A 27,217-nucleotide genomic window follows, 5' to 3' on the forward strand; every position below is an offset into this window, starting at 1 on the left:
TTTCACAACGTTTCGGCCGATGTAACCTCCAACCATTTTCAGATGCATTTACAGAAGATACGTATTGGTTTTATTTAATAATATTTAGCTGCTAATGTCTATTATTTTTACGGAAACAATGCCGGTGCAGCAGAGGCGCAGATATAGATTGTGCAACCAGTTCTTCACTATAGACTCCTGAAGATGTAGTATCTATTGTCTTCAGACTGAAATGGAAGAGAGGGAGTAAACCTTCGCCTCCAAAGCCAAAATAAGTACAGAGCATTTTTAAATGGCCTTTTTCCTAATGATTAAGGAACAGCGGAAACGTCCTGCGCAGTTCTAGGGGGTTTATCTTCCCAGGCCGCTGTCTTCCGTCTCTTGCGAGCAGTAAGTTTATTGCTTACTATCTGAGGTACCCCTGCTGGAGAATGCCGAAGGGGCTGCCCAGATAATTTTTAGATAGCAAGAGTGCTCATCCTTTGAGGCTGTTAGCTGACTTTTCTCACCTTCCTATCCCCTTTTACCATATAGTCGCAGCTTATCAAGGCCCAGAGGTCACTCAAGGATAAGGGTTGATAAGTGTGAGGTGGGATAACACCGTGATGATCGATGGTTGTTGAAATTGGGTAGAAATTATTTAAGAGGACGACTTATCAAGAACTTGTTTACGTTGGACTTGAAAACAAACGTGTTATAGTAAGTTGGGAAAAAGTTTCGCGGTATTGTGTTCCACAAACGAGCAGTTCTCTGAAAAAAGGCTTTGCTCATGGAATTTTCGTTTAATCTTAATGCCAGATAGTCAGGGAACTTGTTGATAATGGTTGCAGCTAGTTGGGTGTTGTCCGCGAATGCCTCACAGAGGAGGGGAACTACAAAGTAAAGCTCAGTCGAGCATCTGTCGTGAGCTTGTGTCACACCTTCCAGTGGTGAGACGGAAACAAATAACTTCTTTCTCTGAGTTTCTCGTAAGTTCGTTATTTGTTATGACATGTCATTTTACTCTCGTATTTCACTTCTTTTTTTTTTTTTTTTTTTTTTTTTTTTTTTTGTTGCCATCACGTCGTTTGCCCATTCAGCAATATTCGTTAAATCCTTTTAGAGCGACTCCAGATGTTTCGTCAGAATGTGTTCCACTTGCTTAGACGCCGGTGTCTTCTTCGCGACTCTGATCTCTTTCTAGAATTTCTGCCAGCCGTTTTTGGCACCGATTTCAAAGGTACAGTCTTGTAGTAAAAGTTCCGTTCTAATCTTCTCGCCCCTCCAACAATACACACATATTTTTACGTTGGCGTGCATTTTCTAGAGATGTACTAAAGAAACGGTAACCCGTTGATCCATCCACTGTGTTCGGCTTAAATTATTTAAATCGGTAAAAATTGAGTTTGCGAAACCAGTAAAATATTTAAAAAAAAAAAAAAAAAGAAAAAAAAAAAACAGATACAAGACAAAATTAGTCTTTTCTTCTCCTTCTTCTTCTTCTCCTCTCTCTCTCTCTCTCTCTCTCTCTTCTAGAGCTATCTCTGTCTTTCTCTATCTATCTATGTATCTATCCATCTTTGTCTATATATATTCGTTTTCCTCGCATTTAATCTCTATATGTCTCCTTCTATCTCTCTTTCTATTTATCCCCCCTCTCTCTATATTCATGTCTCTCTCACTCGCTCTCACACACTTTCTTTCTTTCTCTCCTCTCTTTCTCTTCATATCCCTCTGAATTTCTCTCCTATTCTGTCTCCCTTTATATATGCATCTCTCTTTCTCTCCGTCTTTCTGTCTGTTTCTCTCTCTCTCTCTCTCTCTCTCTCTCTCTTTCTTTCTGTATATATATATATATATATATATATATATATATATATATATATATATATATATTCGGCAGGATATGAGAAATATTAAGATTTCTTTTAATCCTCTCTATTTCCAATCTTAATTGTAGTGAGTTTTTTTTTTTTTAGTTAGTTTGGATCACTATATAATATTAATGTTTATATTGGCTTTAAATTTACAAAAACTTTAGACGTGTAAACTTAATTTTTAATTCTTGATTATATATATATATATATATATATATATATATATATATATATATATATATATATATATATTTGTATATGTGTATGTATATATATATGTATATATATATACACACATATATATTTAAAATCTTTGAATAAACTGTTTTTGAATACACGTAAATATACAAATAATTCATTAAAGGGGAAAAATCATTTAAATTTTCTTTTCCCTTTCTTTCTTTTCTTTTCTTTCTATTATTAAAGTTGAAATATTTCTTATCAATTTTGGATCGTAGCATATCCATCATCAGAAAAAGAAAAGAATTATTTTGATTGTTTTTCTTCGCAAGTAAAATCCGTCTACTTGTGTTGTTGTGTCAATGTGAAACGCCTTAATAAGAAACGCACACACGCGAATATATATATATATATATATATATATATATATATATATATATATATATATATATATATATATCATCCACATACAGTACTGTTTCGCTGTTTCATAGCTCATCAGTGCGGCTCGAGAAGCAACTACCTCAAGCCAAGATCGAAACCCGACCGCCCAATCGGCAGTCGGAGCATCTAACTGTTGCGCTATTTGGCTGTTGCTATGCAGGCAGTGAATTAACAATGTTTCGACATTGTTCAAATACCTAAGCTCAATTTGTTTACACAGAGAGCATAGCTAAATATGCTAATGGTAATTGTATATCACTTCCCAATATGCTCGACCCAAGATAGGGAGCAACAGAGAAAGAAAATGAGAGAGAGAATAAGTCACGAAGATAAAGCGTAAAGTTGCATAGGAACTTTATTACAAGTGAATAAGGTTTAAAGAATTAGGGATAAAGGAAAAAAAACTCTTCAGGCCATGGCATTTCGAAGCTAAATGCGTCTCATCAGAAGAGGAAAAAATCTCTGCATTATACATATATAAAGGTAAATAGACAAAACTGATTGTGAAAACATTCAGATAAGAGATAGACATTATTTTTTTAGATTAGAATTGGAAAAAAATTATTTTATAGGAGGCTAAATGATTGGGGATAAAAGAGAGAAGAGGCGGAAAAACAACGAATGCTTAAAATATACAAAACAATACATAAGAAAATTAAATACTAAGCCAAACATTTTTTTAATTTATAAAAATATTTTTTAAATTTTAAAAATTATATATGTATATATAAAAGTGAAATTGTGTGTGTGTGTGTGTGTGTGTGTGTGTGTGTGTGTGTGTGTGTGTGTGTGTGCATTTCCATAACAAATTACTCTGTCAATTTTCAGTCTACAGACCCGAGATTCGATATAAGGGGTATTGAGATTTGATCTTTAAAAACTCTACCAAACTCCTTCGTCAATTGTTGGTCTAAATAAAGTATGTAGGTTATTTGGACATGAATTAAACTTTATAATTTGATTTGAGCCCCGAAAAATTAATGTTAAGAGGTCAAAATTGGGATCAAAGTTTAAAAAATTGTTACCTCTGCGGTCTCTACTAAATTACTCAGCCAATTTCTAGTCTAAACATTTGAAATTTTACATAAAGGGTATTCAGAGATAGGGCAAGCCTTTTAACCGATTTGAGTCGAAATTTTGAGCTGTTAAGGGGTCAAAGTTCAAAAGATTTTACCTTTGCGGTGTTTAGCAAACTACTCAGCCAATTTTGGGTCTAAACATTTGAAATTTTATATAACGGGTATTCAGAGATGCGGCAAGCAGTTTAACCAGTTTTGGGGCAAAATTTCGGTTGTCAAAAAGTCCAAGTTGAAAGCGTTGACCTTTGCAGATTCTACCAAATTCCTCCGTTAATTTTGGATCTAAATAGTTGAAATTTTAGATGTAAGTAAATTGAATATGGGTAAAACTTTTTATTTTTGATTTGAGACCAAAGTAATAAATGTTAAGGGGTGAAAATTGGGGTCAAGGTTTTAAAAAATTGACCTCTTCGGTCTCTACGAAATTACTCAGACAAATTTTGGTCTGAACATTTGAAATCTTACATAAAGTGTATCCACGCGTAGTGAAATTGATTGTCTGTGTGTGTTCATTTCCCTAACAAATTACTCTATCAATTTTCAGTCGAGATTTGATATAAGAGGTATTGAGATTTGGAAAAATCTTTTTTAATTGGTTTTCGGACATAAATTTGGCTGTCAAAGGGTCAATGTTCAACGATATGACCTTTGAAAACTCTACCAAACTTCTCCGCCAATTTTAGGTCTAAACGCTTGAAATTTTAAATGTAGGTTACTTGGACATGGATCAAATTTTATAATTTGATTTGAGCCTAAAACAATAAATGTCAAGAGGTCAAAATTGGGGTCAAAGTTTTAAAAAATTTGACCGCTGCGGTCTCTACAAAATTACTCGGTCAATGTCTGGTCTAAACATTTTAAATTTTATATAAAGTGATTTCAGAGATAGGGCAAGCCTTTTAAATCGGTTGGGGTAAAAAATCTGAGCTGCTAAAGGGGTCAAAGTTCAAAAGATTTGACCTTTGCTGTGTCTAGCAAACCACTCAGTCAACTTTGGGTCTAAATATTGGAAATTTTACATAACGGCTATTCAGACATGCGACAAGTAGTTTAATCAGTTTTGGGGTGAAAATGTTGCTGCCTAAAGGCCAAAGTTGAAAGATTCTACCAAACTTCTCCGCCAATTTTGGATCTAAACACTTGAAAGAAGGTAACTTGGACATGAGTCAAACTTTTTATTTTGATATGAGACCTAAACAATAAATGTAAAAATTGGGGTCAAATGTTTAAAATTTTACCTTTGCGGTCTCCACCAAATTACTCAGCCAATTTTTGGCCTACATATTTAACTTTTAATTGTTTTGTTTTTGTTTTTTGCCGGAACTTTGAACGCCATGGAGTCAAAATTTAAAAGATTTGACCTTTGCGGTCTCTAAGAAACTATTCAGCCAATTTTAGGTTTAAACATGTGAAATTTTACATAAAAGCTATTCAGACATGCAGCAAGCTTTTTAATCAGTTTTGAGGCGAAAATTTGGCTGCCAAAAGGTCAAAGTTTACAGAGTTAACATTTAACCTTTGAAGACTCTATGAAACTCCTCCGCTAATTTTGGATCTAAAAACTTGAAATTTTAAATGTAGGTTTCCTGGACATGAGTCAAACTTTTTAATATATATATATACATATGCACATAAAGTTATGAACAGTACATAGGGCTCTAGCAAAGCCGGGCTGAATTGCTAGCATATATATATATATATATATATATATATATATATATATATATATATATATGTATATATATATATGTATATATATATATATGTATATATATATATATGTATATATATATATATGTATATATATATATATGTATATATATATATGTATATATATATATATGTATATATATATATATATATATGTATATATATATATATGTATATATATATATATATATATATATATATGTATATATATATATATGTATATATATATGTATGTATATATATATGTATATATATATATATATATATACATATATATATATATATACATATATATATATATATATGTATATATATATATATATATATGTATATATATATATATGTATATATATATATATATGTATATATATATATATATGTATATATATATATATATACATATATATATATATACATATATATATATATATATATATACGTATATATATATATATATACATATATATATATATACGTATATATATACGTATATATATATACGTATATATACGTATATATATATATATACGTATATATATATATGTATATATATACGTATATATTAAGTAATGTGATTGATAATTTAAAATTTAAAAATCAAATTATAATTAAATTAAAAATCCGTTTCATAAGAAGGAACAACAACAAAATCAATTATCTGTACGATCGTTTCGGAAAACAATGCTTTTTATTGTGGTATACATCAAGTTACGTACAATAATTACATATAGTTTTTTAATAAGCAAGGTCTCCTCGTCAGCAAATTTTGAAGGGTTTTTATTGAATTTAAAAGACACCATAAATAAACCTAGCATTAAAAGTGAGGCAAATGAATCTGAAAAAATTGAAATAAAAGGTCTGGACTCTGATTTATGAAAGTATGATAGGTTATGAAAAGGAAGGGTTGTAAATTTGGGTTGAATTTGAGGGTATCAAAACCAAAGCAAAATATGATGAAAGTAAAAATAAAATAGATACACCCCATAATTTATTATACCATACCTGTTCACACTGAAACACTTATCACAATATTTTGTGGATCTATATTAAAAAAAACTTGTTAAATTTTGTGACATATTTCCATTCTATGGAGGTCAGGTGCGAACGAACACCCCAGAATTTTATTATACCATATTTCTTCAAACTGAAACATAATTATCAAAGTATACTTACGCAGATAGATATGTAAAGTCTTTATTAAAGTTTGTGCCTATTTTCATTCTATGGAGGCCAGGCGCGAACGCAGATCCCACAATTTTATTATACCATCCCTATTTAAAACATAAGTTAAAACATACTTATCAAAGTATTATTATGTACATCTATATCAAAAACACTTGTAAACTTTTTTTTTTTTTAATTTTTTATTTCCATACTTTGTGGACCAGGCGCGAACGCAGATCCCACAATTTTAATGAACCACCGTTCTGCCAGACCAAACATATCCATTCCTGTGTCTCGATACATCTTCTATCATTATATATGTAATCAGTTTTTTAAAGTAGTCAACCATATAGGAGCCTATTCGTGACCAGACACACACACACAGCTTTATATATATATATATATATATATATATATATATATATATATACATATTGTTTCATTTAAGAACGAAAAAGTCGTTAGCATTCTAAAAGTGTATAGCGTTGTGGAGTGAATGTGATTTTTTTAAACGTCATATAACTGTTTAGATATTTAAAGAGATGTAATGCAATTTATGTTCTTTTTGAAATAAATATAGCTGGCTTGTTAACCTGATTAAGCCATTTATGGTGGCTTTTTTTATGGTCCCAAACGTTCTAATTACAATTGGAATTGCCTTGACTTCTTTACATTTCTATAATTTAATTCCCATTTCAGATCTTGATATTTATTTATTCAAGTTATTTCTCTCGCACTCTGGCATCAAAAAAACGCAGGCTATGTTAATGATTGAGCCAGTTTTCTTGTTTTTGTTTAGAACAATTATTACAGGTTTGAAATGTTCGATGACCGCATCAGTTTGTATGCGCATGTTCCAAAGAAGTTTTCCTCTACCATTTCTTCTTTATGCTTTTACCACTTTACATTTTGATATAATTCACAGTTTGCATATATTCCAGTGTAGGCCCTGATTGACTGTATTTTTTATATTTGTGTTGGACTAGTATGGGACATTCTAGTATAATATTCGCCAATGTTTCTTCCCTTTCATTACACAATCTGCACATCAGTGATTCTTCAGTTTTGTCGATGTAGTGTTTGGTGGACCTGGTGCAAGTGGATTGTTCCTACGCTGCCATTAAAATGTTCTCAGTAGATCTTTTAAGATCACCCCTGACCTACCAATTCCAACTGTCATTATTTCTAAATTTAGTATTCTTAAAGAATGCAGTTCAGTTTCTTTCCAAATAAGTTTCCCCTCTCTCTCTCTCTCTCTCTCTCTCTCTCTCTCTCTCTCTCTCTCTCTCTCTCTCTCTCTCTCTCTCTCTCTCTCTCTTGTAACCACTGACTCCAGATCTTGGCTTTTTTTTCTTTTTCACTTCGTGAAAAACAGTTTTCTTACTTTCAGAAACATATTTAGATTTTCTTCCACTATAATTACCACATCCTCAACACTTCTTTTCTAGGAAGATACAATCGATCTACATCTCCTTTCTTAGCAATAAGCTCCAATCAATGGCCTCCCCTCGTCAGACTTTTAAAAAAAAACACTCGTCTGGCTACAACCACTATTAACAATTCCTAAATTTAAAGGTGAATTCCATGAAATATTCTTCTTTTCTTAGAACTGTCCGCCTGTGAAACTCTGTCCTGCTGGCTTGCTTTCCAGCTGACTACAATATGGTTGTCTTTAAGTCCAATTTAAACAAGTTTTTGCTGGGCCGTTCACTTAAATAATCAAATTATACCAAATTCCTCACTATTAACAATTAATACACTGTTGCCCCTATGATTACTGTACACTCATTAGCACTTATTTTCGAGTTGCCAGCAGGCCTTGATAATGTGATGGCCATATTGGAAAAAAAGCCTATAAATTGTAAGCCTTTTGCGTGTTTTTGCATCCAAACGTTTTAAGTCACCTATATTCCTGTCAAGTATACCAGCAGTATATTGAATGGTAGAAACTGCTCTGGAATTGATGGTAATATATTGTATTCCGTCTGTGGATGTGGGACTTAAAGAATACCCTTAATCATCTGTTGAACTCGGCTGTGAACTGGTTTTTCATTTCCATGTTCTAAATCTTATCGGCTTCCAGTATCCCCAAATATTTGTAGCCTCTCTCGCTGTTAACATTCTTTATCAGATCTGTTGTTCGAAGTTCAAGGTCGTCTGGGTGGACGAGTCTACCTCTTTTCATGACAATAACAATAGTACATTTGGTGATGCCAAATTCCATTCTCATATCATTACTAAACAATCTGATCGTATTCGTTGGGGTATCAAACTAGGTCTCATGTCTTTTTAAAAACTTTAAGGTCGTCCATGAATAGTAGTTGGTTGACTGTGAAAAATTCTTTACCAAGTCCATATCCTTCTTTTACATTCCGTTAAAGAAGGGTCAACGTGATCAAACTTATATTATTTTTATTGGAATCCTTTGAGATGAGTAATTTGTGCATTCATTTATTTGTTTGCGAACTGTTATACTCCTCTTTATAGTTGTTGTTGTTGTTGTTGTTTCACCACGCTTCGGCCAACGCATCCTCTGGCCTTCCTCGGCAGCCCGTGGCGCAGTGAATAGAGGCGTTGAATCTCTACGGTTCCAGGTGAAGATAACGGTTTCAATCCTACCCAAAGCAGGCAAGAGAATTAGTTGGATAAAAACATGGTGACACAACAACAACTATGGAAGGCAGTAATTACTGGGGATACAGTTACGAGACTCTGCATTCCTATCCCATCGCAGTTAATCACCTGAAGAAGGTTAATCGCCTGAAGAAGACCACAGGATAAGTTAGCCGAGATGTGGTAAAATAATGACAATTATGAAAATGGGATCATTATTATTGGCTAACATGAAGCTTTCACACAAATGATCAAAGATCTGATTGGAAACCTGTGGTGTTCCCTGGAAGCTGAGTGACAACAAGACGTCCATCTCTCTCCACCTCCTTCGATAGCATTTGCAAATAAATTTGCGTCATCGCAACAGCCTCTCACCATTGATTTCTCGCTGACAGCAGCCATCGGTCTATACTGGAATTTGAGTGGCACTAAGCCTCCCCAAGGTACCAGTTCTCTTCACGCTTGTCCAGCGGAGTTTTGGTCAGCGCTCTCTCCTCGGTCTTTCCATCCTCCTTGACATTTCTTGGCTCTTTGGTATCACACTTTTTTTGGGGGGGGTGAGACAATGGGAGGGGATGCGTGATGGGATGTAAAACTTGTAGATATGCAGCTTCAGTGTTCTTCATCCCCTATAAAGCTTCTTCAATATATCGTATAATTGTATTATTCTTCGCATTCAAGGGTTTTCCTTAATATTTCAGCCGTTTTCATTATCGTTAGTCGTTGTATTTTTGCAGTTATTCCTCTGATCCCAATTTCTGCCATTCTTTTTTCAAAGTTTTTCGGAATTGTTCCTAGTGCTCCTACTATTATAGGTATTATTCTGATTTTCTTCATCATCCAAATCCCTTTTAACTCTCTCGCTAGCTCTGTGTATTTGCTACGTTTCTCTTTTTCTTTCATACTCACCCTGTGGTCAGCTGGGACAGCGAAATATTATTATTATTATTATTATTATTATTATTATTATTATTATTATCATCATCATTATTATCATTATTATCATCATTATTATCTATATAATATTCTGTTTGTTTCTTATCTTAGTTAGTCTGTGCGTTATGCTTTGAAAAGGCCAAATAAATTTTTGGAAGGCCAAAGTGCTTCAAAAAAGGCCAATTTCGAGAAAATAAGGTTTTAAAAAGGCCAATCTGACAACCTTAACAAGAATATGAGAGTAACATCCTTTTGGTTTAGCCGTGTTTTCATATACCATTATAATAATAATAATAATAATAATATATGACCGTTATTGCAATGGTGTTAGAAAGAAACTCGTAGTTATGTTTTCTTTTTAAACATTTCCTCCAATCTCTTTCATGGTTCTGACATGTTGCCACGCGTCTGGTTTCTTCCTTTCGTTTATTGGAAAATATCAAAAAGCATTTTTTATGCATAAACGTTTATTTCACGCCCTGGAATTTACGAAGGCTATGTCTTATCAATCTCACTTCCGCTGGCTCCCGGACGTGGAGACAATCTCTTTCGATCCTGCCGCTAGCAAGCCTCACTTTCGGCTGTGTCGTCTCTCGACTAAAAATTACGTGTACATATAAACCATTTCTCTATTTCATTACGTCACCACCGACGTAACCAAATAATCATAATCGTCTGATGCAAATTGTCCGTATTTTGTTCATCTAAAATTAAATTTTGTCTGCTAAAATTACTAACTGGCAAAATTTGTTTTGCAGCATTGTATCCTTTGTATTAAAACATTTTATCTGAATATTTTCATCTGCATAACATTTAACAATATTGATAATAATCGATCAGAATTATCTGACGTTGACCCTACACGCTAATATAATACTACATTATTATTATTTGTATTGTTATTATTATTGCTATTATTATTGTTATTATTATTGTTGTTATTGTTATTGCTATTATTATTGCTATTATTGTTGTTGTTGTTATTGTTGTTGTTATTGTTGTTGCTATTATTATTATTATTATTATTATTATTATTATACAGGTCTCGATTATGAAATGAATGGTACCGATTCAAATGCCAGGGTGTACACCACCGCCGAGTCTGGGGTGAATATTCGGACGGTAGTCGCATACAGAAAGAGCACCAACGAAAGAGCCACTTCTTATCTATTATCGTCATCACGCCCAACGTTCTTTGTGATTAATGAAAATACGGGGACAATATCCACGACGCGAAAGATCAACCAGAAGGTTGGCTACCAATTCTCTCTGACGGTCATCGCCAAATTTGGCAGGAAGCACAGGCTCAACCGCCCGCTACTGGTTGATGTCGTACGCAAGAACACGGATCGGCCCACTTTCGATACATCTTCGGCCACGTTCCTCATTTACCAACGGGCTAAGATAGGTAAAGTATTTGGTCGTCTCATCGCAACTGACCAATCGCCTGACGACTACAATCGAAATCTGACCTACTCCATACAAATGTATTCCCACCCAAAAGTATTTGGAATTGATGACAACGGATACCTGCGGGTAACCGATCACATTCCATCCGGTGTCCGTGTGTTAAATTTCACTGCATTAGTTTCGGATAACGGATACCCAGTAGAGACATCCTGGCAAATAGTCAGTGTTAATATTTCTACCATACCAGGTAAGTTTTATAAACTTTATCGTGCGAATGTTTTCTCTGCTTCTCTCTCTCTCTCTCTCTCTCTCTCTCTCTCTCTCTCTCTCTCTCTCTCTCTCTCCGTCCACATATGTGTATGTGTGTGTATCAAATAGAACACGTATATAAATAAGCTATCGAACGCACAAAATAATAAACAATTTTAAAATAATGTTTATCGATATATTTCGGCAAAAAAAAACTCGCCCTTGTTTAGATTCCTTTTTTTTCTTCTTCTTCTTCTTCTTCTTCTTCTTCTTCTTCTTCTTCTTCTTCTTCTCTTCTTCTTCTTGCGCCTCATTTTAGTACTTTTAGGTGGGACACGTTCGTTTAGTTGTTGTTCAACGGTTTGGGTTTTATTATATAGTCCAGGAATGCACATGAAGTGGGCTAAAGGACCAATTGGTTGGTTGGTTTCATGCTTGAATATATTCATATTTAAATTATATATATATATATATATATATATATATATATATATATATATATATGTGTGTGTGTGTGTGTGTGTGTGTGCGTGTGTGTGTACATATTTTCCAGAGGTAAAGTAACAAATGAAGTTTAATGAGGTTAATACAAGAGTGCTCAATACCAAAGTAGGGCGGGGAGACTTTTTATTTGTTTTTATATAAGCAGTAATATGTTGCTACACACTCATGAGCATGTTTCGGTCAGCTAGTTACTATTAACTAGAGACCTCTTCAGGCAATGCAGCTTCTACGAAAGCAAAGTTTGCGATGAAATATCAGGTCCACATCATCATAGGAAATTGACATCAGAGGGTTCAGTCATATGTTTTTAAAAATAGGAATGAGGAATAAGATTTAGTTGTATGTAAAGAAAACAAAATAGGGGTGTGGATTAGGATCTGTATGAAGATATGGGAATAAAGAGGAAAAGATGGGGGTAAAAAGAGATAGAGATAATAACAAACTGGAATGGATGGTACATGTATGTGTGCGTGATTGTCGCCCTAAATCTTAAACATACTAGTGCGTGTAGGTTCAATTAGCAGGAGAATGCTTTTAATTTAACTCGAATTAGTCGTGGTAGGGTACAAAATTTATACATAGCAATTATGAGGGAAAGGCGCGTTTTATATTAATGATTAAAAATATTGTAGACCAAATGATCGGTTTCGCCTCGCACTTCTAGAGCTGGATTGAGGGTTTATTTTATTTTAAAAGACGCGGCAGAATCAGGACTGGAACTTATCTACCAACGGATGTTTGGAGTAATACTTCAATAGCAGATTATTTGCGTAAAAACGAGTCTGATACTAAGAACTTCAGCATTGATATGTTTACCATTTCAAGTCGTGCTCATTTCCGATTTTCACCTAAAGATCGGTCTCGGAGACCATTCAATGTTCGTTTAAAAAGACCTTTTCTTTGTAAAGAGACGAAATGTCACTTAGGTTTGAACGTGATTAGCCTATACGAGATTTAATCAAGCGTAGGTTTAGTTTAGATATATAGTCTCTTCCCAACTTTTCTCTTTGTTATTTTAAACGCATTTTTTCTTGGGCTTCTCTCGCTCGTTAAAATAAAGTAAATCCCTCGATTCAGTTCTGGAAGAGTGAGGGCGAAACTGGTCAACTGGCCTCCCATTTTTTTTAAATCATGAATATCAAAACATATCTTTCTCTCATAAATATATATATATATATATATATATAAAATAAAAATTACAATTAAATTTACCAAAAGTTGGTAAAGCTAAAGTATATTATAAATATTAAAGAATTAATATTTATAAAGTAATCTCACCCAGATGTAAAAGCTCGATAAAACCAAATAGAAGACAGAGCTTATAATAAATAGTTAATAAAACATGTTAAAAAACGCTTTGAAAAAGAGTTAAAAACATATTTAATCTGAAAAGGAAACACTTAATAAGTGGATAGTCCTTAATCCGCGGAGTTTCGAAGAAATACTTTCCTTCTCATCAGAGGGTAGGAATTAGCAACATGCGGGATCGGATTTTGCATACAAAGTATTTGATGAAACTACAAGTAAGTTAAAGATTTTACTTGATAACAAAAAGTGAAGCAGAGGGAATATGGTGAAGAAAAAGATTATTTCACGTGAATGGATAGTCAGGTGAAAGGTAAGGTATCCAATGACGGTAAAATCCAAAAATGTAAGTCCGAGAAAGTTAATTTAATTTTCCATTCGCACAAGTATAATCCAAGGAAATAGTGTAATTGGAAGATGGTCCAAAATAATCCAAAAGACCGAAATCCGTGGAATAATTCACAGATATGTACAAGGAAAAGGGGGAAATTTCAATAATAATAAAAGAAAAATAAGATATGCTTTTAACACGGCTGCCGAAAACAAAGTGTAATTTAAAAAATCAGTAGAAAAGAAGAGAGGGAGAGAAAAAAAGATTAAATTAAATATAAATTAGAAAAGCAAATATCAAAATGACCTAGACAGGATGACGTTAAAAGACGTGAATAATATAGGACAAGAAAAGAGGTCAACTGAAATGTACAGGTTATTACTTAATAAAATGTCAGCAAGGGTTATTAAAAGACACTAAATGGAATAAATAAATAATTAAAAAAATAAATAAAAAATAAAAATAAATCTAAAATTAAAAAAAATTAAGGGAAAGGATGGCCGGTATCTACAAAATCCAATAAAGCAAGTAAGAATGTAAGTAAATGCATATAGTAAAATATAAGTGAATATACATACAGGATATGAATGTGTAAGTAGATTGATATAATTGATAGATAGGAATATTTAAAGACTAAAACGGAAATTGCAGATAAAAAACCGCCCAAGTAAGGAAGAAATAAATAATTAAAATAAAGGATTATTGAGTTATAAAGTATTAAGAAAGTATGTAGAAAAAACGAAAAAATATGTATCTCTGAAAGGTTAAAGTAATAGCTATGTAATTTCAAAATTACCAAAATTAAATTTGGACTTATATTTACAGAAAGAGATCAGTTCGTTTTTAGAATTTATTATATTGTTACTTTGAGGGGAAGTAATTATAGTTATAGCTTCGGTTGCGCAGAGACGACATGAGTAGTAGAGCCTAGAGTATAAGACTTAACATATATATATATATATATATATATATATATATATATATATATATATATGTGTGTGTGTGTGTGTGTTTATTTTTGAAATATTGTTAGTTTCAATGTATACCGTTTTCATTTAACGGATTGAGACTGTTATGATAAAAGCTGAATCACTGTTGATTTCAAGTAAAGATCAATGTATCTATTTTATAGAAGCAGGGAATGTATAGTACAAAACTATTGAAATTCAAAGACTTACAGTTTTTATAACTCTTGTTTATTTTATCCTTAAAACCGTTTCGTTAATGGGATGGTAATTTTATGAAAATAGTTTGCATAAAAACCTCCTTTCTCACCCACTTGTCAGATGTGATTTACATTCGATATTACCAACAAAAAGATAATTTTGTACATGATAAACCTGGTACGTTCGTTTGGGGAAAAGAATTCGATGGAGGATCTTCCGTCCAAAAAAAGTGCAGATGAAAACGGTACTGATGAGAACACACAAACAAACTAGGATCACACAACCACAACTGAAAATGAAAACATAGAAATTCCTTATGATAGAAAATATAAAATTAAATTCAAAAAATGCCTACCAGTGATTTCTACCTTGAAGACGTTTGAAATTGAACAGTTCGTCATTTAGCTGAACAATATAAAAAAATTGAACAGTTCGTCATTGAGCTGAACAATATAACAATAGACCCAAACCATAAATGTTTAAACGTCTTAGACATAACCTTGAATCTAGACAACAACACTTATGAACCCTACCATAAACCTAACCAAACGTTATTCTACATTGACCAGATTCCAGCCATCCGAATAGTATGAAAAAAGCACTTATACCAAGCATCTCAAAAAGAATATCTAAAATATCATAAAACGAAGTATTATTTACTAAAAATAAAGAATATTATAATAAAGCCCTATATATAAAGTTAGGATATAAAGAACAAATCAAATTTGTTAAGGAAACTTGAAATAATAATACAAGTATAGAAAGAACAACAAACAACGCAAATGTAATATCTTACAACATGTCTGTGAAGAAATATAAAAAAGCAAAAAAAAAGAGCAAAAACTAACGAAAAAATAGAACTTACAATAAACACTAAAAATGAAAAGCTAGACCACAATAAAACCGAAAGAGATGTAAAAAAAAGAAAAATAGAAGGAAGAGCCAAACGTTGTTTAGCTCACCGTTCAGCCACCACATAAAAAGTAACATCCCGAGGGAATTCTACCAAATTATAGACAAAAATTTCCCGCAAGGTAGTAAACTAAGTAAGATAATTAATAAAAAAACACTTAAGTTATCATTCTCAACATCTGCTAACTTAACAAATACCATAATTGGCCCCAACAACACGAAATTAAACAAATTTATGAAAAATAGAGACAAGACCGAAAATGAATCTAACAACGAAAAAGAATTTAACTGCCGGAATCCTACTGAATGTCCATGGGGGGGGCTGTTTAACATCAAAGATAGTATACAAGCGTGAAGTTATAACAATTAATGAAGCTAAAGTATATCTAGAGAGCACCGGAACTTTCTTTAAGGACAGATATAGTAATCACCTAACGTCGTTTCAACAAGACACTGAGAAAGAAAATAACACTACAAGTAACGAAAACAACAACAATGCAGATAAAAATGAAAACAACAGAAGAGATGACAACAATAATAGAGACAATAACAATAATGAAGATAGCAACAGAACTAATAGCAATAACGAAAATAACAAGAAAAAACAATAGGAAAAACTCAACCGCATTAACCGTATGGGTTAAGGAATTAAAGTAAAATAAAATTAAATATAAATTAAGATGGTTCATATTAGGTAGAGCGGAAAAATATAAATCAAGCAAATCAAAAACATGCAACCTTTGCATACTAGAAGCATACCATATACTAATATCAGAAGAAAAATTATAAAACAGACAAGATGTAATTCACGGATGTCTGCACAAAAATCGATACTTAATTTCAAGCATTACACCAGACTAAAAACAGCAGCATAAACGAAAATATAGAGCGAGTAACATAAAAAATGAAAACATAGATCAATCGACCATGTAAGAATAATGTTAACATAAATAGAACAACAAAATTGAAAGTAATAATATAATTAAAACACTGGATAAATATTATTAAAATAAATTAAATGAAAAAGAAAGGAACAATTAAATGAGGAAATGAACAAAAACCAAAACGTATGTAACGGAAAAGATGTAAGAGAAGCAATTTTAGTAATAAAAATATATTCCATGAGAGTGGCCTCCCCTTGAAACAAAGGCCTTAATTAATGAATGAAAATTTGAAACCAAACAAAGTGAATAAACGCATAAATGTAGTAATAAAAATGATTTTTTTTAAATAGGAAACAATAAATAACAGGAAAAAATTGGAAATTAGGACTAAAAATACTACAATATAGTTTAAAACAAGAATTTTGGTGTGCACGGTACCCAAGATAGCTGATTTGTAACAACGTGTGGATGGAATTATTTTTCCCCAAGCGAACACACTAGGTTTACCATGTACAAAATTATCTTTTTGTTGGTAACATCGAACGGAAATCAGATCTGAGGAGTTTGTGAGAGAGGAGATTTTTATGAAAACATAAAATCATAAAATTGCCATCCCATTAACGAAACGGCTGTAATGAAAAGATCCAGGATGAAATAAACAAAAGTTATAAAAAAATGTAAATCTTGAATTTCAACAAAGTTTTGAACTATATATATAAATATATATATATATATATAATATATATATATATATATAATATATATATATCGAATAGAAAGAGGTTTGCGTTTTCTTTTGTTATTTTTATATATTATATGACTGGCTTTTCAAACTCACTTTTCCTGGTTCAAATAGTGTAACTCGAACTCACTATATGACCCAACAGTCATTTTTCGTAGCATACACTTAGATTTCCATCTTCCTAACATTTTTTTCAATTTAAACCTGTTCCATCTCATACTTACGGACGGCCTGGCAGAAACACGCGCGAGCGCTCATGCACACATCTCATTGTATTTACTCATGTTCGTGCACATACTTGTCAAGCATATTTGAATTTTACTGTAGAAATATCCTGATAAGAACTTCTTAACTTCAAAAGTTCAGCCATATTACTATCAGAGTTTATTGAAAGCGAGATGGACTTGTCAGAGTTTCATTTTTATTTATGACTATGGAAGATGGCGTCGTATATATAGAGGCGTGAATTTGTAGCGAATTGCCCGCTTATAATATGGTAATTATTTCAAGATCGGACAATTTTTGGAACGGACGTGAAAATGATTTATCATGAGACATGTTTGCTCGTATATCGTGATTTTAAGAGTAAAAAGAAAAGAGAATAAATATTATTAAACATGAACATTCTAAAAAAAAAAACGATAGAGAAAAAAACACAACAGCCACTTCCGATTCCACATTCATCAACAATTTTGTATTTCACACGACTTCCGGTGACAGACATATTGTGTTCAATTCATAAATCATCTTTTTTGTTTTGTTTGTTTTTGTTTTTTTTTTTCTACATAATGACAAATAACAAAATGTATATTATAATATAGCAAAAGGCTAACTGTTTATCGTATGGTTAAAATCTGGAATATCAACTAAACAAAAGGAAACTGTTATAATGTAAAAACTTCGACTGCTGTTTTATTTCATATATATATATATATATATATATATATATATATATATATATATATATATATATATATATATGCAGCTAATGATGTTGTATCTTTAAAATTCGAATTTAGGAAGGAGCTTTTATATATAAGTGAAAATGTCTGTCTGTCTTTTCTCTATGGTAGTTAAAGAAGACTATTATACAGAAAGACATTACTTTACATATTCACGCTTTTTAATATATACATATGCACATAGTCTTATGAACAGTACATAAGGCCCGAGCAAAGCCGGGTGGAACTGCTAGTATATATATATATTACTGTTGAGAGGTTTCATCAAAAACAAGACACAGTACGACTTGGACGTAAGTTGAGGATTAATTCGATAGAGATACTATGTAGGGAGATGAGCAGCGAATGTATATTCACACCACATTTGAACTTCTGCGTGCTAGTATTATGGATTTTGCAGCTAGTCAGATTAGTTTAGTGTATTTACGTCGAGGTGGTACATTGTGTGTGTGTGTGTGTGTGTGTGTGTGTGTGTGTGTGTGTGTGTGTGTGTGTGTGCGTGCGTGTGTGCGTGCGTGCGTGTGTGGAGAAAGAGAAAGAGAGCCAAAAGGGATTAGAGAATTCTTCAAGAGGAGACTAATCGAGATAATACGAAGCTCAACAAAGATTGATGGGAAGCATTAGGCTTTGAAATACCTAAATATAAAGAATCTACTTATCATACATCACTAATTGACATAATCTCCATATTGAATCAACGATATATATGCGTTAGTATATATTTTTATACTTAATTAATGCGAGTCGCCCGGCATTGCCTGGTTGTAAAATTCACTTAAATATGATATTTTGATTAATGCAAATTTTGTATTTATTATCGGACCCAAATATATAGTAATGATTTAAGGTTTACAAAAAAAATGACTTGTGAGCCATCGTAGAAAATTGAAACTAATACGTTTAGCTTACGATTTACTTTTTACTGTGACGTTAATGCCTTAGCTATCAAGACATGTTTGCCGCTAGGTTAAAACTTAAAATGAATCAATATTACGTTACGCATGCATATTCGTAATGCCGTCGTTCGACCTTCACCTGGCAAATTCCATTTTTTAATTATTTTTGTTGCTATTATTATTATTGTTGTTATTATTTGTATTGTTATTATTATTATTATTATTATTGTTGTTGTTGTTGTTGTTGTTGTTGTTGCTATTATTGTTGTTATTTTTATCAGGTCGGGGAATGAGGGGGCAGTGAGAGAAGGGTACAATATCGTAGCGCTCCTTCTTAAACCAAGCTTGGGTTCTTTGGACTTGTGGGCCGACGCCGAGTCTTGCTACCACACCTAGTGTCTGACAGCGGTCACTTGATTGCACCAGAAGATCATCACACTCTTTAGCACACCCAGGTACACTTTGATGTTGACTTTCAAGCCGATTTGGAAAATGTGACGTGGTATAATGTCCCCTCACTTGAAACCACACCAAAGACCATAATCGTGGCCGGAAACTGTGTTTTCATCACGAACCTGTTATTCGTTGCAATCCAGCGATACATTTTGAGTGTGCTGGCAATGGTCCTGTTGTCATAACTTGGAACGGTAGAGAGCATAAGTTGTACAGTGGCGCATCTCCGATCTCGCTCGTTCAACATTGTGTGTGACTTTCAGACATGATAGAAGGCTCCTATCGCACTTGGGATTTGTATACAACTAGCCAACTAGTAGATGGCCTGCAACAAAAAAAAAAAAGAAAACTTGTTTACAACAACGGAAATGGAATCATGTCCTCTTTTCTTGGGCGGCAATTTTATCGTTCCACCCTGTAATCTTTTGCTCTTTTTTACCCCCAAACAAAGCATATTGCCACTTGGAACGTAAGGGGGACACTATTTGGGGCCATGTCTAACGGAGTTCTGTAGAGAGTTGAATAGCGAGATATCTGTCTACATTACATTGAAACTTCTGCATGTTAGTACAGTCAGGGAAGCAGGAAACGGGTAGGGAATTCCAAAGCCTAACTGTCGTAAGGAAGAAACTATCAGAGTAGAAAGCTTTCCGACAGGACCTCAACAGTGAAAGAGAAGGATTTTACTGCTTGTCGGATTAGTCGGGAGTATGTACTAGGAGAGAGCACAAGTGCTTAGCATTTTCTCTCTCTCTCTCTCTCTCTCTCTCTATCTATCTCTCTCTATCTATCTATCTATCTATCTGTGTCACGCTTAGGTCTAAATTAATCTTTCCCTGCTGATTAATTGATCTGGCACGCCAAAGTTTGAAATTTTTATTGAAACTTTTAAGTAAGTGACGTTATTTCTAATCTGTTTACTTAACTAAATAAACTAAATCTGTTTACTAATTAAAATGTTTTGATATTCTATCTATATAAATAAAAATATAAATGTTTATTTGTGACTATAACCGATAATCTAAAAAAAATAAACTACTGAACCGATTGTCTTGAAATTTTGCTATAGCATTTTGATTGAATAAATCTGAGTTTTTATATATAAGTTTATATATAAGTTTATATATAAGTTTTTAGTTATAGTTATAGTAACTTTCTACTACTTATTTAATTAATTATTTAATCAATTATTTAATTTTCTATGTAACGAGGTGGCCATTTTATTATACGAGAATCATCACCGGGCACCTGACAGCTTTTTTTTTTCAACCTTTTCCCCTTTCCTTTTTTTTCTTCGTTGACTGACTACAAATTTTTATCCCTTTCATTAAATATTCTTTGTGTGAGTTTCACATAAATAACAAAGAAATGGCTTGATTTGTTATTTTAATATTTCTGTCGGGTTGGAATGCTCACAAGGTCCTGTCCACGACATTAATTTTGGACACTAAAACCAACGCTTGTTCTTCAGCATTTTAATCTAATATTAGAGTGTTTTCGTATATTTAATAGAAAAAAATATCGCAATATTTTTTAAGAAATCTTTCCGAAAGTCGATTTTTCGCAAAAATACTCGACATGCCATATTTTTTCGTTCGACATTCAAACTGTTTTTTGTTTTTTTTTTGTTTTTAGTTTCTTCATTTTTTAACTTGTTTGTTTTCTTTTTTTTGTTTGTTTGTTTGTTTGTTTTTCACACATAATACAAGTCACACGTTTTCCTCCGTTCCTGCAAATATACTAGGGGATATAATTTCGTAGAAAGTTATAATCTAAAAAAATTTGTCCGGCGTTAAAAGTTATTAAATAATACAATGAGAAGTTATATAAAATTATTCCGCTGGCGAAACTGGACTTCCTGTTCTAGTTTTAAATAGAAAAGCAACTTGTTCACATTTTATACTTCACAGAAAAAATTAATACTCTTTTATATTTTGCATAAATGTTTTGGTTTTGTTTGTTTGTTTGTTTGTTTGTTTGTTTTTTTTTACAATGGGTTGAATTTGTTTTTAGAATTGTAACAATATACTACTTTGTTAATACGTATTGATTTCTTTATATTTTTTTTAGAAAAATAGAATAAAATATTTGGAGGGCTGCAGAGTAAATACATATCACTTCGGCATTACTTTACAACTGTGTGGTTTAAACACAACGATTGCCTCTCACATGGATAATTATATGTGACGTTTTCTGGAGTTCAAACCAGACAACCTTTATAGATACACAGAAAATTGAACAACCAAAATAACTACACTGAGCCACAGCTACACGTGACCGAGTGCTCCTATATTTAGATTAAGAACGTTAATAGCGTATAAAATGTTCATTAAGAAATAATAGAAAAGAATAGAATAAAGGAGAATTTTTTAGAATTATTGGATGAAATACTTAACCAAGTTTCATATTTATAATTTATTAGTAGTATAGATAGATGGTGGGCAAGTGGTTAACAACACTGATTAACAGTCTAGTCGTTCCAAGTTCGAATCCAGTTCATTCCACAAAACTCACTTTCATTTAGCTATGTTGGCAATCTTAATGTGGCCCCTCCTGGGGAGTTTCAAGGCATAATTTTGATTAGAAAAATATCAGGGAAACCAATGTCAACAATCTAATCTTTGAATTCATACGATGATGATGAGAATTAGCCAGCCATGAAGTTGTTTCTGAAAGGAAAGCGTTTCCCAGATGATGCTGCCTTGATTTCTGAAGTCACGTCGTGGTTGGAGGACCAACCTGGGGTGTTCTACAAAAACGGTCTCCAGAGCTGCATCAAACGATGGGAGAAATGCATAACTCTGGGTGGTTCCTATGTAGAGAAAGACTAATAATTGTGCCAAGTTTCGTTGCTCTACTCCTATTGGAAGTGGGTCAGGGGCATGATTTTATGTAATGTCAAAATACCAAATGAGACAATATGAAAGTTCAAATACCAGATGAAACTATGCTATGGTTCACATACCAGATGAAACATCTGACAATTCAGATACAAGCTGAAACCATGTGAAGTACATGTAAAATATATGATGGAACCATGTAATGGTCAAAATACTAGATGAAATCATGTGACGGTCAAATCACCAGATGAAATCACGCGAATGTCCAAATACCAAAGGAAATCATGCAAAGTCTTAATACTAGATGAAACCAAGAGACGGTCAAAATACCAGATGAAACCATGTGACTGTCAAAATACCAGATAAAAATCATGTGACGGTCAAAATACCAGATGAAATCATGTGACTGTCAAATCACCAGATGAAATCACGCGAATGTCCAAATACCAAAGGAAATCATGCAAAGTCTTAATACTAGATGAAACCAAGAGACGGTCAAAATACCAGATGAAACCATGTGACTGTCAAAATACCAGATAAAAATCATGTGACGGTCAAAATACCAGATGAAATCATGTGACGGTCAAGTCACCAGATGAAATCACGCGAATGTCCAAATACCAAAGGAAATCATGCGAAGTCTTAATACTAGATGAAACCAAAGAGACGGTCAAAATACCAGATGAAACCATGTGACTGTCAAAATATCAGATAAAAATCATGTGACGGTCAAAATACCAGATGAAATCACGCGAATGTCCAAATATGAAATGCAATCATGCGATGTCTTAATACCAGATGAAACCATGTGGCCTTCAAAATACCAGATGAAACCACGAGGCTGTCAAAATACCAGATATTAGATGAAACTGTGCGGAAGTTTTATATGCCTAATAAAAGCACTGATACGTTCACTAGTAAAGAATATCCAAGGATATCCTACTATGTTGCAACATGTAGCCAAATAATTTTAAACATTTTGTAATATGGAAATATTGGATCACAAACTATTAATAAAATCTTTATAAAAGTGCACATCCTGCGAATGTTGAATTTCTCTTCGGTTGAAAATCCCTTACTTTATGCACCATTCCCGCAATAAAACACCATTAAAACGGCCCCGTCGACATTCGTTCTCTTGAAGACTATTCCGTTCATCACACAGCCTCTAGAATTGCAGACAGGAAATTAGATCCGAGCACCGTGCTGATTTCAGAACTTTAGGCCAAGTTTTTGGCACCCCAGACCCACAACATAGTAATTTCTTTTCGCTTGTGAAATTGGAGTAAGTTTGTCTTCTGGCGAAAGTGTCACACGTCCGACCTTGGCTTGTCATGCCATACATAACTTTAACAAGTTCCACATTTCGTGCGGATAGGTTTCGGTGTGGGTTGATGAAAGTTAAGGATTGGTCTTTAGTTATGCTCTAAAGTGTAGTCACTAACCCCGCCTGTTTCCTCGAATATTTTCCCGTTGAAAATTTATAGAATTATAGCAGAAAACATTCGGACATTCAACAGCAGGAGATGGGTGAAACTAGTGATGAGACGATTCCAATATTTTTACCGATTTCAAGACAATTACCGATTCTGTTCTAAATTCCTTATTCCGATACAATTATCGATTCCGATTCCGAGTGTAAAATCGTCTCATGGAATTCAACATTTTTAAAGGTAGAATTTACTTGAGGGACGAGGTAATCAATAGTCTTCATCATTAAATGTTAATACATTTTTTATATTTAACAAATTTAATGTTTTCCGTTTATGTATTGTATCCAAGATTTTGATAAACTCATTGTGACATTTTCATCCATTTTTTTTCTATTGTGTCATTTTTTCCTGTTTATCAACTCCTACCATATTTTCTGTGCAATTTCTTCTGTTGTAATTGAAAAGGAAGCCATCTTCACATACCAGATACCCTCTGTACTAACGTGCAGACTTTTAAATGTAATGTAAACAGATATCTCACTAATCAACTCTCCGCAGAACCTCGTTAGACATGGTCCCAAATAGTGGCCCCTTATGAATCAATTTTTTTGATTATCGATTTTTAATACTTATCCCGGGCATTCCGATATAAAACCTAAAAACACTCCCAAACACGTAAAGTACATTTGTGTGGAATTTTAACAAATAATCGGCCCAACCGTTTTGGAGTCGATAGGGAACGAACTCTCATACACACACACACACACAATAGTGGTTGATGAATCAGCCCAGATATAACAATAATGCTCCATACATGGGCAAATTATAGGATACTGTCAGGGTTTTTTTTTTTTTTTTTTTTTTTTTTTTTGCTCGGTAGCCAATCTTCTTTGCAGCAGACTTGATAGCATCTTCTACGTATCTATCTCAATTCATGTTACTTATGAGTGTTATAATAAGCAGCTAGAATGTTGCACTCTCAAGTAGGGTGCGATTTTCGATGGCAATTGTTGTTTGGAATGGTTTCTCATAATTCTTAAAGGAAAGGAGTTTAATCTTAGTAGCATTAAATGTAACTATCCATTTCTGGGTCCATTCCCCTACAAACTGGAAGTCGTTTTCTAAGATTATATCCATTGCCTTGGATAGGTGTGCATTCGTTTTGTCCGCGTGTACACAATAGAATGTGTTGTCATCAGCAAATACATCCACCTCGGACGCAATTGCATCAGGGAGTTTTTATGAAAATCAGGAATAATGCAGCTGCATTAATGTTATGTACTTTAGATGCTCTGCCATTGAGGGTGACTCGGATCTTTTATGGAAGTTCTAAGAAGGATCTGTTTACATTAAGACTATCCAGTCCTTATCAAAAGCTTTGCGCATATTAAGCGTTACAAGCATAGCTTTAACAACCTTATCCATTGTATATTATATAGATTAAACGATTACCGTTATCTGCAGTACAACTGGTTTGCCTAAATCCATACTGTTGGTCAGAAAGAAGTTTGGCATTTACGAGGTGGTGGACTATCGCTAGATTGATGAATAATTCAAATATTTTTAACAAAGAGTGGGTGGGGAGACTTATGGGATGATAATTTTGCGAGTCATTTTTATTCTTTTCACTTCAATCTATGGTTTTCCCTGCAAAATATTCACAGCAAACACCCTTCTATCTACAGCCACTATCAACAAGTGCCCCTATTCTCTAGCTGTGCCTACAATTAAACGCAAATTCCACAAAGTTTATTCCATAGAACTGCTCGCCTGTATATCGCGGGTATATTTTCTAGTTGATTACAGCATAGTCGTTTACAAATCCAATGCAGGGCTTTTATCTAGACGTCCTCTTAAACAACCAAATTCTATCCAATTTCCACCTCATGCCCGTCATTACGGTGTTGTCTCACCGTTTCTTGAAACTCGTTAACTTTTATCCTGGAGGGGTCTTCGAGACTTGATGAATGGTAATTGATTTGTGAAAGAACAAGTGAAGCATGCATGGTCCCCTGTGAGTTCAGCATTTGCCTGCCACCCTCACCCCCCCATTTAGCTCCAAAAGTCCCCAAGGCATTATCATATTTTAAATTTGAGTTCAGCACCATGCAAAACTGCTAAATAGACATACACAGAAAATTTTGGACAAATATGGTAAAATAGACCCCAAAGATGGAGTGTTTTTATTAGCCCTAAAAGACCCCCTGGGGCACACCCAAGAGTTATCATGAAGTACAGACAAACGAAATTATATAGAAATCAGTTAGTTACAACTTTTCAGAAAGTTTTATAAAAATCCAAGGCATCATTTTTTTTTTTTTTTTTTTAAATAAGCACAAAAGTGTTAATTTTAGCCATTTTAACCTGAAAGGCACCCCTAGGAGGGTAGGGAGAGGCAACCGGATTTTTCCCGGAAAATCCGTCTTGTTACATTTTTACTTATACCATGTTTAATGTTTGTGTAAATTTTTTTTAAATTCCAAGGCGTAGTTATTGAGAAAAGTGCAGACGAACGGACGAACGGATGAACGGACAAGGGTGAATTTACAGGTTCACTCTCCTTTTGTCGGGGGGCCTAAAACGAAGACTGATACCACAGTGGCAATTTTCTAGCCCTCGGGGAAGAAAGATTCAGTTAGGCATTCGTTATAAAGTTTGGAGAAGACGGAGGTTAGCTCGCTGAGAATGATTTTTATTACTATAGCAGGATAAGGTCTGACCGGCATACATCGGTGCTTAATTTTGAAATGCCATTTTTAGCGTTAAATGCATCTTAGGAATGGGTCCGTTCTTGTCTTTTATTTTCCTCATTTCAAATTTTATGCTTCCATTTTTTTTTCCTCCGTTTTTTTTTTTTTTTTTTAGTTACGGTAAAAAGATAAGTTTCATTTGAGCCCCCGAGAAGTTTTTTGTCTTTAAATTAAAACATAATATATATATATATATATATATATATAGTATGTGCGTATGAGAGTTTGTTCCCTATCGACTCCAAAACGGTTGAGCCGATTATTTTTTTTAATTCCACACAAATGTACTTTACGTGTTCGTGGGAGTGTTCGAAGGTTTTGTATCGGAATGCCCGGGATAAGTATTAAAAATCGATAGTCAAAAAATTAATTCATAAGGAGCCATTATATATATATATATATCCTTTTTGTGCAAGCAT

The 27,217-nt window shown here is 33.3% G+C and overlaps 1 protein-coding gene across 2 annotated transcripts in view; it reads left to right on the forward strand.

Annotated features, from left to right (window-relative positions):
- Nucleotides 1-27,217, forward strand: part of LOC145252560 (adhesion G-protein coupled receptor G6-like) — a 283,790-nt gene that overhangs the window by 62,597 nt on the left and 193,976 nt on the right. For both annotated transcript variants that reach the window (XM_080112126.1, XM_080112127.1), the window contains exon 2: nucleotides 11,004-11,618. In XM_080112126.1, the coding sequence (XP_079968252.1) occupies nucleotides 11,004-11,618 (615 nt within the window). The remainder of the gene's footprint in view (nucleotides 1-11,003; nucleotides 11,619-27,217) is intronic.

The sequence above is a fragment of the Euprymna scolopes genome, chromosome 29 (genome assembly GCF_053919585.1).
Source record: "Euprymna scolopes isolate OS-2025 chromosome 29, ASM5391958v1, whole genome shotgun sequence".
Taxonomy (NCBI): domain Eukaryota; kingdom Metazoa; phylum Mollusca; class Cephalopoda; order Sepiida; family Sepiolidae; genus Euprymna; species Euprymna scolopes.